At 44.7% G+C, this 13,997-nt stretch overlaps 2 protein-coding genes across 2 annotated transcripts in view; both read left to right on the plus strand.

Annotated features, from left to right (window-relative positions):
- LOC135211783 (lon protease homolog 2, peroxisomal-like) overlaps positions 1 to 13,997 on the plus strand; it is a 118,069-nt gene that overhangs the window by 85,783 nt on the left and 18,289 nt on the right. Inside the window, exon 2 of the mRNA XM_064244995.1 lies at positions 6,461 to 6,618. Coding sequence (XP_064101065.1) covers positions 6,509 to 6,618 — 110 coding nt within the window. The 5' untranslated portion in view covers positions 6,461 to 6,508. The remainder of the gene's footprint in view (positions 1 to 6,460; positions 6,619 to 13,997) is intronic.
- Positions 1 to 13,997, plus strand: part of LOC135212072 (lon protease homolog 2, peroxisomal-like) — a 249,420-nt gene that overhangs the window by 85,554 nt on the left and 149,869 nt on the right.

Raw genomic sequence — 13,997 nt, forward strand, 5'->3', positions numbered from 1 at the left:
TCCCGAAGATGACTCGGCCTTTAGGAGACTTTGCCAGTCTGGAGGAAGAGCCATCTCCTCCTTGCCCACCAGACGGTGAACCTGTGGGCCAACCTGGTTCTCCGACGAAGGGACGCTGTCCTGACTCGGGTTTTCCAGGGCGGCCGGGCGTGAAGCGGCGTTGGGACTTCGCAACGGACCTTTACGGAGTTCCACGTCTCTCTTCCCAGGAGAGATGGTGGACGCTGCGGTGGACAGACGGCGCACTGACGACAGTGACTGTCTGGTTCACCAGGCAGTCTCGAAAGGCTTCTGGCAGCCTCGGACTGCGGCCAAGTCTAAGAGCTCGGCTAGCGCTTCCTCGGTGGCTAAGACGGTAGCTGCGTCGAAGCCCCAGGGAAAGACTCTGTCTTCTTCGACTTCTACCAAGGGGATGTCCGTAACCACGCCCTCCTCCCAGCCCTCCTCCTCCCGTGGAGGCTCTGGGAAGAAGTCGAAGAAAGGGGGAAACGCTAGGGACGGCGTTCCCCTCACCTGCTGCCGGAAGTGGGGGGGTGCCTGGCCAGCCATTGGGCAACTTGGCAGCGCTACGGCGCCGAGACCTGGATTGTAGATGTTCCTTCGGGGGGAGGGATATCTATTACCCTTCTTCGAATCTCCGGCCACCCCTCACCTCCAACCCGGTCCAACAGCAGTCGTAACGTCCAGTGGGTCATCGAAGGACGTAGCATTGAGACAGGAGATCAAGACCATGCTGAGCAAGAAGAGCTGTAGAAATCGTCACGGATCAGTCACCGGGCTTTTTTTTTACAGTCGACTCTTCCTGGTGGAAAGTCTACGGGAGGCTGGCGCCCGGTGATAGATCTCTCTCCTCTGAACCGGTTTGTTCGCCAGACCCGGTTCACGATGGAGACGGCACGCTCAGTGCTCGACTCCATCAGGGAGAACGATTTCATGCTTTCGGTGGACTTGAAGGATGCGTATTTCCAAATACCATTCATCAGTCCTCCAGAAAGTACCTCCGCTTCATCCTCGACGGGTCGGTGTACCAGTTCAGGGCACTTTGCTTCGGTCTCTCAACCCCCCGCGCCCCACAGGTGTTCACGCGAGTGTTCACTCTGGTGTCTGCTTGGGCCCATTCGCAACGGGATACGTCGATGAGGTATCTCGACGATTGGTTAGTCCTGGCGAGCTCCGCTCGCAGTTGCTACAGGACAGGGATCGACTGCTCGAGTTCTGTCGCGATCTGGGGATCGTTGTGAACTTCGAAAAGTCCGATCTCGAGCCCAAGCAGAGGATGAAGTACCTGGGTATGCTGATCGACACGGTATAGCAGGGCGAGTCTTCCCCCGCAGACTCGCGGATCAGCAGATTCAGGGAGGCAGCCAACCAGTTCCTGTCTCGGCAGGAACAGGTAGCTCAGCGATGGCAAGTCGTGATCGGACACCTCGTCGTCACTCGAGAAGTTAGTCCCTCACGGGCGTCTTCACCTGCGGTCTCTTCAGTGGAGACTAAAGGAGAGTTGGTTTTTCACAGGCGACGGATAACCCCCAAGCTTTCCAGTGTCACTGACACAGGAGGTGAGGCAGGACCTAGCCTGGTGGCTGGTACGACAGGAACCTCTTAAGAGGAGTGCCTCTGCGCACTCACCCCGGACATGCAGCTGTTCTCAGACGCATCGACCGAGGGATGGGGCGCACACCTGGAGAGAGTTGCTGACTTCAGGAGTGTGACGAGAACGACAAGCACCTTCACATCAATGTACTGGAACTCAAGGCAGCGTTCCTCGCTCTCCAAGAGTTCCAGGACCGCTTGATGGACACTCAGTGGTGTTGATGTGCGACAACACCACGGTAGTGGCCTACGTCAACAAACAGGGGGCCTAGTGTCTCTCCGTTGTACCAGTTGACTCGGCAGGTGCACGAGTGGGCCGAGGCACACTCAATAGAGCTGTCGGCACGCTACATTTCCAGGGAAGAGGAATGTAGTAGCAGACACGCTCAGCCGTCGGGATCAGGTGATAGGGACCGAATGGTCTCTACACCAGGACGTGGCGGAAAGGCTCTTCGACCTGTGGGGGCGACCAGTCGTGGATCTGTTCGCCACCCGGCACAACAGGAAGCTCCAGGTGTTCTTCTCGGTCCGTGCCGGACCCATGGGCAGCTGCAGACGCTCTTCAACAACACCCGTGGGACAACCTCTTCGTCTATGCCTTTCCCACGTTCAGCCTGATTCGCAAGTGATCAGTCGAGCACTGGTCACCCCGCCCGAATCTCAGAATGATCCTGTGGCTCCCAAATGGCCACAGGCCATTTGGTATCCGGACCTGCTGGCTCTTCTCGCAGGAGAAACCGAGAGAGATTCCCCCTTGGCACAACCTTCTCGGCCCAGCCACACGTCGAGCGGTACCACCGAGCAGTCAGTCCCTACGTCTTCACGCTGCTGTTATCCACCATCTCTTGCGAACGAGAGGCTTTTCTCGTAGCGCAGCAACAGAGATGGCTGGAAACGTCCGTCAGTCCTCTGCAGCTGTGTACCAGGGGAAGTGGGCCGTCTTCTGTGGTTGGTGTCGTAGACGGGGTCTATCTCCTCTCAGAGCCACTCTTCAGCAGGTAGCGGATTTCCTCGTTTTCTTCTTCGCCGAGAGAAGCTCCTCTCAGTCCCCACAGTCAAAGGATACAGAGCCGCCTTGGCGCTCGTCCTGAAACTGAGGGGATTGGACATCTCGAACTCGTTCGAGATCTCCTTGCTTATGAGGAGCTTCGAAAGGTCTTGCCCACCCAGGGAACTCAGGCCCCCTGCGTGGATGTGACTCTCGTCCTTAGGAGTTTGACTCGAACGCCGTTCGAGCCACTCCGAGAGTCGTCAGAACAGGGATCTGACCCTCAAGACCCTCTTCTTGCTGGCCCTGGCATCGGCGAAGAGAGTAGGGGAACTTCATGGTCTTTCCTATGATGTACGACACTCCAGGGGATGGGGATCGTGACGCTCGATTTCGTCCCGAACTTCGTTGCGAAGACTTCAGAAACCGTCGATCCCTGACGACAGGTTCGAGTCATTCACGATTCCCTCCCTAATGGACTTCACCGATAATGATGCGGATGAGATGCTGCTTTGTTCCTGTGAGGGCGCTACGGCGCTATCTGAAAGAAAACTCGACACCTCAGGCCCTGAGTGTCGACGCCTCTTCGTTAGCACCGGGGTACCAAGAAAGAAGATCCAAGAACACTCTTTCATTCTGGCTGCGTGAGGTCATCAGGAGGGCGTATGAGGCTGATGGTAGTGACGGACATCCGTACGTCCCGTCCGAGAGCTCACGAAGTCAGAAGTATTGGCCCCTCGTTGGCGTTTCGTAAGAACTTCTCGTGGCGCAGGTCCTGAAGGCAGGGTCTGGTCTAACCAGACTACCTTTACGTCCTTCTACCTTCGGGATATTGCCCACAGGTCCTTGGTACCTTTTTCCTTGGACCCGTGGTGGCTGCCTCAACAAGTTGTGTAGCTAACCCAGACCCTCGCAGGCTGAAACAGCATCGAGCCTGGTGTGACTGTGTGGATGGATGTGTGAATGAGTGAGTGACTGGCTCCCTCTTCCTCGTCTTTTCCTCCCTCCTCTACCTGTGGGGCAGAGGGCCACAGTCGTCACTACGCTGGATGAGGACGAGATGCAGGTGAGCTATATGACAGAGCCCCATCCTATCCCTTTCACTAGGGATAGGAGCAGAATATCCACCACTTCCTCCTACAAGGGGGGGGAAGTGGATGCCTACAAGAGTCAAACCCATGACTTTATATTTGCTCCTGTACAGGAACAAGTTCTTACATTGCTGGTACGAAGAGATACCGCTTGCCTCTCTCTTAGTACTCGGTCCAGAGGTCTGACCATTGATCCTGCGGTGCACACCCCGATCAATCGGACAGAGGCTTGGATCCCTCCCTCGCTCTTACGACCAGGGAGACTTCCAAGGTTGGGCGAACACCAGTCTGTTCACAAAAGACTCAGATTCCTCCCACCAAGAAGTGAGTCTTCCTATTGTAAAAGGACCGAAGGTTTGTATGCCGTGTCGGAACAAATGACAATTTGTCCAAAATTGCATTTTTCCTAACTATACAAACCTGAGGTCCTTTTTATACACATAGCCCCACCTCATGCCACCCCTCACTCTGCAGTTTTTGCTTCTTGGGCCTTAAAAGCAAAAGTGATTTGTTTACCTCCCAGTCGCGCGCAGCGCGCCTTGTCGGACAAGCAGTTAACTACCGAACCCCTTGTTCGAAAGCTTACGACCTATCCAGCTGCCACTAGTACCTTCCTATTGTAAAGGACCTCAGGTTTGTATAGTTAGGAAAAATGCAATTTTGGACAAATTGTCATATTGCAGAGAATTTATCAATTATGAGTGTTCACAAAAGTTCTCATGAGGCTTTAGAGAGCATTCTTTGCAAAGTTTTTGAATCACAAATGTAACAAGCCTCTGGAAAGAAAGAACTCGGATATAATGGAACATCTTGCATAATCCCCATTTGGAGAATTGCTGGATGAAGCATTGGCCAATGAAGATTGTACTGCAATGATTCAACAATATGTATAATATTTTTAAAGAAGTCAGAATAATAGTGCATGGGACAATATTTTTAAAGAAATCAGAAGAGGAGTGCATGGGAAAACGGGCAAGTTTTGGATTGATTACATGGACGAGGTTCCTGTTTTGCACTTCCAGAGGGCAACTATAGAGAGCAACTTTGTATGTATACTTACCAAGTAACTACAGAGTCGGTGCCCATTCTCCTCCACGCTAATGGACATAAGGCATGAACAAATTCAGCTTTCTGTATGTACACAATTGTTTGAGGCATTGCCCACAAAATTTTTAATTCAAACTGTTGTATAAGTGGAACTCAGAGATATGTAATTACGTACTTGGTAAGTATGTAAAAAAAAAATTTATTTTATCATAAATTTTTTAACATACTTACCAAGTACATAATTACATATCTGTAAGTTCCACTTATTCAACAGTTTGAATTAAAAATTTTGTGGGCAATGCCTCAAACAATTGTGTACATACAGAAAGCTGAGTTTGTTCATGCCTTATGTCCATTAGCGTGGAGGAGAATGGGCACCGATTCTGTAGTTACTTGGTAAGTATACATACAAAGTTGCTCTCTATAGTTGCCCTCTGGAAGTGAAAACAGGAACCTTGTCCATGTAATCAATCCAAAACTTGCCTGTTTTCCCCTGCCCTCCTCTTCTGATTTCTTTAAAAATTTTGTCTCATGCACTACTATTCTGACTTCTTTAAAAATATTATATTGTTGAATCATTGTGTAGTACAATCTTCATTGGTCAATGCTTCATCCAGCAATTCTCCAAATGGGGATTATGCAAGATGTTCCATTATATCCCGAGTTCTTTCTTTCCAGAGGCTTGTTACATTTGATTCAAAACTTTGTGAAAGAATGCTCTCTAAAGCCTCATGAATACTCTTGTGAAACAATTGTGTACATACAGAAAGCTCAGGTTTGTTCATGCCTTATGTCCATAAGCCCGGAGGAGAATGGGCACCTATTCTGTAGTTACTTAAAGTCATGTTTAAAGGCAGCTTTGGCTAAATGGTGAATTTGGCAAGGCCCTCCATGCGTAGCTCTCCCTCTGGCAGTGCAAAGAAGATAGGAAATGGGAAGAAGGGAGGAGGTTGCTAAAGGGTGGCGGTCCCCCTCCTCCAGTACCATAAGTAGGGACTAGCTTGCCATTTGCCTATGTGGCAGGAGCAGGGAACGGAGCTGTGGGTCATAGCAGTCGTATGGAAAAGGCATGGGCATCTGTTCAAGACTGTTTGTCCTCCCCTCTTGGATATGTGGAACAAGTTCCACTTCTGTCTTTAAAGTTTGCAGATGGCCCTGTCAGCATAGGTGGAAGTGATGGAGAAGGGTGCCATAGAAGTTGTAGCATGCAAGTCCCAGGGTTCATACAGTTTGATTTTCTTAATGGAAGAGACTGGTAGTGAAGTAGGGAGAGTGACGAGTATTCACTTGCTCAACCCCCAGAAGCACCACTTGTTACTAAGTTCAACAGCCACTCAAGTCATGCTGAAGAGTAGCCCACTCCTTTGTAAAAGGCTCTGGTTTGTATTTTTAAGAAAAATACAAATTACAAAAAATATATAATTATATTTTTATTGAACCGTTTCTGTTGCCAAAGGAAAATTATGGTGATAGTTGAGTAAGAGGATGTATCCTCCACTCACTCTGCTGCTGCTAGTTAACTGGCATGTTACTAAGGTACATTGATCAGACAAGCTGTTGCCAAAGGAGATCCAAATAAAGATTTCAGGTTTGTATACCAATGAAAAATGCAAATTACATATCTTGAATCTGGAATTTTTAGTAAAGTTGCTATTTTATACATATCGAACTCCATAGGTGTGCTGCTAACTGACATACAGTACTAGTGCAGGTACTATTTACTATTTTTCTTCAATTCCAGAAGCCTTATCACAGAACATCAGCTGGTGTTTAGGAAGTTACAGACAGAATGATTCAACATAGTGTGACTCTACCGAAGAAGCTACCGTTGGTGATTGTTTCAGATGGTGTTTTGTTGCCTGGCTCAACCATCCGTATACCTGTATCCACTGTTAAAAAGTAAGTTGAATTTCAAAGGTTATTTGCCTTATTTCAGATTTTTGGGTTTAAATTTTCCAGGTTAAAAGTATTCTACCCAAAAGGACAGATTGTTGATCTTTTGAATATATAGTAATAGGCTGATGGATATCAATTCTTGACATAAGCTTATGTTTCCTAAAAATGTGACAACTTTGTTGATACTTAAATGAATTTAAGTCTGTTATCATTTTGTTGGGCCTTATAGCAAAGTAATGTAATAGTGGAAATATTCCAATGTTAAACCTGTTACAGCGAACATCCGTTACAGCGAACATCCCTGAAGAAAAGAATATAATCAAGAAATTCAATATGGAAATGGATGTCTGTTTAGCATGTTGAGCAAACCATATATTCATGAGAACAGAAAAGACCAGGAAAGTTAGATTTGTAAGAATTAAGAACTTTTGGGAAGTATCAGGAATTGCATTAATGTTCTGATGGTTAATGAAAATGTGATAATTAGAATCTTACACATATAAATAGTAGGGTTTTCTAGTAAGGCATTCTTTAAAATATCAAAGGTACAGTTTAAGAGGTGCGATCTTGGATCCTTGCAGAGTTTATTAAAGAGCTGTTTTTACTAGATTGTTCCCTATAGAAGATATTGATGATTATAGAAATAATGTATAACATTAGTGTAATGTATAGTTTTATTGAAAAGTATTTGAAGATAGAAAGAAAATTCCTCAACACATTAGTCATACAGTTTTAAGAGGAAACATAATGTGTGCTCTTACTTTTTTTCAGATTGTTACATACATAATTGTTCCTATAGAAAGACAAACCATTGCAATACCTATGAGGTGTGTCAGGTGAGACAAAGATCTGATTTTTGTTTTTTGTCATGATTTGAAGTTGTGGTGAACTGGGAGAAATCCACTCATTCCCAAGCAGTAGGCAAAGTACTTGGACATGCTCATGCTCTTTAACTCAGCAGCAGGGAAAGCCTTCCCAATAGACTTTTGTGTGAGCAAGCTGAGGTTGGTTGTGGTGCAGTTCCTGTGTGAGCAGGATTAACAAGTTGGGTGGTCCAAAATCATGTCATCATAGGAGAAGCTTGTGCCTCAGGAGAGATTAAGGTGTGTGGCCAAAGGACTTGTGTTGTCTCCATATCACAGTGGTCTGGAGATACAAGCACATAGTGTGGATATAGTTTTGTTGGTATTTCATGACCAATTGAGAGGTCACTCAGTGGTGTTCTGGAGTGACAACAGAGCTACTGAAGTCTGTGTCAACTAACAGTGGGGAATGGTGCCTCAGACCCAGTGCCAGTTGCCAGTACAGTTGCACAAGTGGTTAGTTCTCCAAACCTTTGAGTAGACTACCAGGTACATTCCAGGCAGGCAGATCAATATGGCAGATTGCTTAGTCATCATGATTAGATAGTAGGGATGGAGTGGTCTCTTAAATCTTCATGTAGGAGTGAGGCTCTGTTCAAGTTATGTGGTCCCCAATGCTTGATCTATTCTTAATTGAATAAAACAGTAAGCTACCAGTTGTTTGTTCGTCAATCCCTCCAATGCCCTTGGACAACCTTGACTAGTATGTTTCCCACCTTTCAACCCTCTCCGCAAGATGATCAACTGAATCTTTGATAACTCTGGTAACTCCTTGTTGGCTACAAGCTGAGCGATACTCCAGTATGCTAGTCTTACTCATTAAGGTGCCAAGAGAACTACCCTCATGGCTCACCCTCCTGTGTCAGGTACATGTTTGTAGGCACCACCAGGTTGTTCCTTATTTGCATTCATGTGTGGAGGTCATCCAGCATATCTGAAAGAGAGAGATGGCTGCGAGGAAGATGTCTGGGTATATCCATCACTCCTTGGTGAATGTGTATCATGGAGACTGGGCAATCTCCTGTAATTTGTGTCATAAAAGGGGTATCTCCCTGGTTGGAGCATATTAGTAGATCAGACTTCATCTGCCTTCATTGTGACAGGCTCCTTTTAATCTGTAGTGAAAAGGCTGAGCCTTGTTGTAGGTTTTTAAGCTGAAGGAGTTAGTAATCAGTGTTAATGATGTGTTCCTTTTGTACCTGTTGTCACATGCTATGGGCAGAGACCTCACCATCAAGATGATTTTTTTCTTTTAGCTTTGGCCTTGGACAGAGATCTCACCATCAAGTTTATTTTTCCTTTTAGCTCTGTCCTATCTTCAGTACTTTTAGGGATGAGATCTATCTCATTCTCTTTTGTTCCTCGGTTTGTTACAAAAACTCAGGACCTTTGTGCTAATATGAGGAATCAAAGAGTTTCTTGATCCTCTCCTCCTGAGACTTCATTGATGTTGACCTGGATGAGATGCTTCTTGGCCCAGTGTGCTCTGTTAAGCACAGAGGACAGAGTGTAGAAAGACTTTTCTTTAGTACAGGTAAGTAAAAGAGGGGGTTGTCGAGTAACTCCCTTGCTGGCTTTGTGAGGTGATCAAGCATGCCTGTTGCTCCTTTAGGGATGGAGGTTGGCCTCCCCTCTTGCTCAAAGAGCCCACAGTGGTTGGGGTGGATGTCTCCTTTCCTTTTATCTACCATTCTGGATACCTCCATAGGACCTGTAGTTGCTGCTCAATAGGCTATATAAGCACCCAAGCTCTGTTTTGGACGCGACAGTATCTCATCCGAGTACCGAAAGCTTAGTGCAAGTCTGAAGATGTGAATGTAATGACTGGGCTCTACTTCCTTTCTTGCCTCTCTTTCAAGAGCAGCAACCAGGCCAAAGTACACACTGGAGTTGGTCAAGATGCAGGCAAGTACACATCTGGCATCCAGTTCTAGTTACTAGGATGTATCTTCCTCAGTCTTCCCTCTTTTATTAAAGGGAACCAGGTGTGGGTTGTGGCAGAGCTTATTCTGAATCTGTTACTTGGTAATCGTCAAAATTAAACTTTTCTGACACAAAGTCTTTTAGATTTCATGGCTTATCAAAAGACCTTCCTTACAAGAGTACCCTCCTGTAATGCAGGGTACTTTAGGCAAGGGGTCTACTACTATGGTCAACCATTTCATCAGACCAGTAGGAGGCCACAAGGGTCAGGACATCCCCTACTTGCAAGGCAGCTGGTAGCATGGTAGTTCTTGATATTCAACTCCAGTCAGTTGCAGGAACTACCCTGCTGTAAGTGGTAAGTCTCATGTAGAAGAGGTAAAGCTATGCATTTCCATTGGAACAAATAAATTTTAAACTAATTATTTTTCATAGGTGTAAAAACCAGTCTTATATAATTAAATTGACTTCTCTGCTCCACTGTCCCCATGCGGCTGAAGAAAAAATTAATTGTAGCTGTAGTTTGATATCTAGGAAAAGTTACTTTCAAATTTATATTATGTAGGCTTTGTCTTTTCAATTTTCTTTTTGATTATCTCTAGTTCTTAGTCTGTTTATTGATGTTGGGAAAACACCTTTTGAATTTCATCATTCCTTTAATTCAAAATGCCCGGAAGTCTGGCAATTGAACATCTCTTTTGTTCAATAGATCAGTTATGGTCTCCTTCCTTTGCTCTTTCATGACCAGGAAGAGAGTATGCAGGTGAGCCAAACTACCAGTCAGTTCAGAGATATACTCAATTGTCCCTCCAAAAGTAAATCCCATACATAAAGACTGAGGGTTTGTATTTGTGTAGGAACAAAATGACAAGTTTTTAGTGATTTGTATTTTTCTGAACATAAAAAAACCTGAGGTCTTGATGTAAAGGGCCTACCTCTTAAACATCCGTAACATTCTCTACCTAGCCCAAGAGATAAACTGTGTAGAATTGAATGGGTACAGACTTGGAGGGCAGTGCATCCACCCCTAACATCAATAGCTATTACCATAACCACCTTGCAAACCTTTCAACAGCTGGATGTCCAGCTCCATGAAAGTTAATCCCATATGTAAAGACCTCAGGTTTGTATGTTAGGAAAAATACAAATTATGTACTTTAAAAATGTCATATCTGAGGAAGAGGTATTAAAAATGTCATATCTGAGGAAGAGGTATCTTTTCACAGTGTGCATTGGAACATGTAAATACCGTGCTGAATTTTACCAGTTGCCAGTTGGTTTAAATTCAGTGTTGTGTTGGGCATGAAGTTTATAGTGAAGGTCTTGGCATAGAGGAGCACAAATTAATGTTGTAAATGATATACAGCATTTTGTCAATATTAGAACATATTACCAACTTCCCAGATGTGAAATTCACAATTGTTTGCAACTCTAAGGGATCTTTGCAGCTCTAAGGGATCTTTGCAGTTCCAGTAAATTTTTCAGTGTTGATCATCTGTTAGTATTGAAAATTTTGTGGTGATTATTTTTTACACAATTGTCAAAGAAGCTAAATTTAATTTTGTTGGGCTGCTACCTCTGTAAACTAAATGGAAACTGAAGGTAGATTAGCTAGTTGAGTTGGCATCAGTAAATCTCCTCCGTGATGATGTGTTGTTACGTATTGTATTTTATTTTTTTTGGATTTTAAAATTCATAACAAGAGTTTGTGGCAGGATATTGGTGTGTAGTAGGTCCCAACAAGTGAAAGAAATTGCTCCTGACATACTATCTTAGAAAAGGGATTTTGACGTAAGGAAAAATCTATTTCTGGGCGATTGGCTCGTGTCGCCAGCAAAATATCCTTTAATCTATTATTTCTAGGGTAAATGTACTAACACATACCAGAGAATAAATAAATCAAGAAAAAGGTCAGTATAACTGACTCGCTCACCCTCCAAGAGGGTGTCGGTATGAACACTATGGCGAGTGAGACCACTACCACGAGCCAAATGCCAATAGAATTCTCCCACTACAAAATCCCTCCAGAGGAGAGCCGACCCACAGAGGGGTTGGGCAGCAAGTACTACTACTACTCCATCCCATGCTGCCGACTGCTGCGCCTCTGGTGCCATCCTGAAGTTAGCAGACAATCTTGGGCGAAGGGATGGGTAGGGGCGGGATTTCGCTGGCGACACGAGCCAATCGCCCAGAAATAGATTTTTCCTTACGTCAAAATCCCTTTTTCTGGGGCTCAGCTCGTGTCGCTGCCGCGAAAATCGTACCAGATAATAGCACAGATTGTAAACAAAATCAATAAAATAAAATAGGTCTCAAATAAAAGATAAAATAAAAGTAAAAGAATATAATTGCTAATAAGGATACATATACACAGTGATACAAAATAGAAATATGCTTAAATTACACTTAATTTCTAAAATAATATTTCTTAACTTAAGGTAATTTACATATATACAGAGGTAATATGGCTTATATGTATCAAAATGGTATCTGTGTAAAGCTATGTATCAAAATTCCAGAGCAATTAATATAATAAGATGAACAAAACACTCAACAATAATATATAAAGGAATGTATATGACTTAATATACAAAACCCGTAACCATTACAATTAAGATGTATCCCCTAGCATAAAATAAGGGGATGACATCCATGAGATCAATATCCGTAATCAATTGGTGATGTCCCTAGCAAAAAAATAAGGGACACCCTCCACCACATCATCATAAAAAGCAGCTAAGACACAAGGTGACTGTAAATGAACAAGGCAGGAATAGACGACTGTTGGGTGAGGCAGGTAGAAAGGAGGACTGGATCTTCTACTAAAGATTAGTTAGAGTCAGGGGAAACTATGTTGACCCGCTGCTACTGCTGAAAATTTCAGAGCTTCCAAGGACTTTAGGTAATGACGTTTGAACACTGTCGGCGATTTCCATCCAGTATACTTTTTTCAACTCATCGAAGTTCATATGTTGGAAATAGTTAATTGAGGTGGCTACTGGCCCTGACATCATGTGCTTTCGGGAAAGAGTCAGGATTGGCTTGTTTAATGAAGTACAGGATTTGTTGCCTGATGCCTTTAATAGATAAAGTGCCACCTTTTTCTCTCTTAAAGAGAGGACCCGATGAGGATGAGGAGGTCCTGGACAGAAAGGCTCGTAAGGCTGAAAACTGGGCAAAGAGATACATCTTGTGGAAGGGGGTAGTACCTTCCATGGTTCCCACCTCATCAAAGGATCTTCATTTTTTTTTTGCTATAAAGCTACGTTCCGGAGAAAGTAGTACTTCCCCTGTGGGAAGGAACTGAATATGATCGGATCTCTGGATAAAGCCGACAGTTCTGAAATTCTAAGCTCCTGAAGCCAAGCTTAATAAAATAGAGTTTTTCTTAAGAGCATTATAAACGAGCATGTGTCATTATCGGTTTCTGAAGCCAGTTTTAGAACATCGTTTAAGAACCTGATACTGACGTAGGCCTTACAGAAGGTCTAAGTCTAGCACATGCCTTGGGAATAGACGAGAAGTAGAATCCGTCAAGTCTATGTTGAATCCAAATTGAAATATCTTTTTCAAGGCTGACTTGTTTGTCGTAATCGTGCTAGCTGCTAAACAAACCTTTTTCAAATAGGGATCTGAAAAAGGATATAGCTGAATTAATTGTCATGATTCTAATATCTGATTCTCTCAGGGAAGATGCTAACTTTTGACAGCAGCATCATACTGTCTCAAAGTTGAATCCCTTTTATCGGATTCCAAGAAGAGAATATTCTGAGGGTCAATATTCGATCCCTTTTCGCTGCAAACTTCATGAAATCCATAAAAAAAAGTTAGGGTTTGAGAATCCCTGAGGAAGCGAACACAGTCTTCGTTTGTACGACTGGGAGAGCCTGGGATTGGGGATCCGAAGAGGACGAAGACCCAGTTCCAGAATTAGGGATACCAATTGCTCTTCGGCCAGTCTGGGGCTACTAGAGCCGCTTGACCCTTGAATGTCCTGAGTTTGTTTAACACTTTCATGAGAAGATTCACTGGAGGAAAGACGTTAAATCTTCTTCCCAGTTGTTCCAGTCTAGAGCCAGGGCGTCCGTGGCATAGGCCAGGAGGGTCCAGGTTGGGGGCCACATAACACGGAGTTTGTGGGTTCGCTTGGATGCGAAGAGATCCACCTGTAGACCTGGAACTCTCTGAAGGATCCATTGAACGACACTGTTGTCCAGTGACCCATTCCGACTCTAGGGGCACTGATCGGGATAGAGCATCTGCTATGACGTTTCTCACTCCAGCTATATGAGTGGAGGAGAGATGCCAACTGAACTTGTCTGCCAGGGAGAAGATGGCTACTATGACATGATTTAGATGACGTGACTTGGAGCCTCCTCTGTTTATACAATGTACTACCACTGCGCTGTCCAGGACTAGCTTTATGTGGGAGTACCTTGGCGGACGTAACCTTTTAGAGTCAAGAACACTGCCATTGCTTCCAGTTACGTTTATATGGAACTGACGGAACTGAGGTACCACGTTCCTTGAACCTTTTGCTGAACTGGGAATATCCTCCCCAAACCGCTTAAAGACGCGTCTGTGTGGATGGTGATC

The sequence above is a fragment of the Macrobrachium nipponense genome, chromosome 40 (genome assembly GCF_015104395.2).
Source record: "Macrobrachium nipponense isolate FS-2020 chromosome 40, ASM1510439v2, whole genome shotgun sequence".
NCBI lineage: Eukaryota > Metazoa > Arthropoda > Malacostraca > Decapoda > Palaemonidae > Macrobrachium > Macrobrachium nipponense.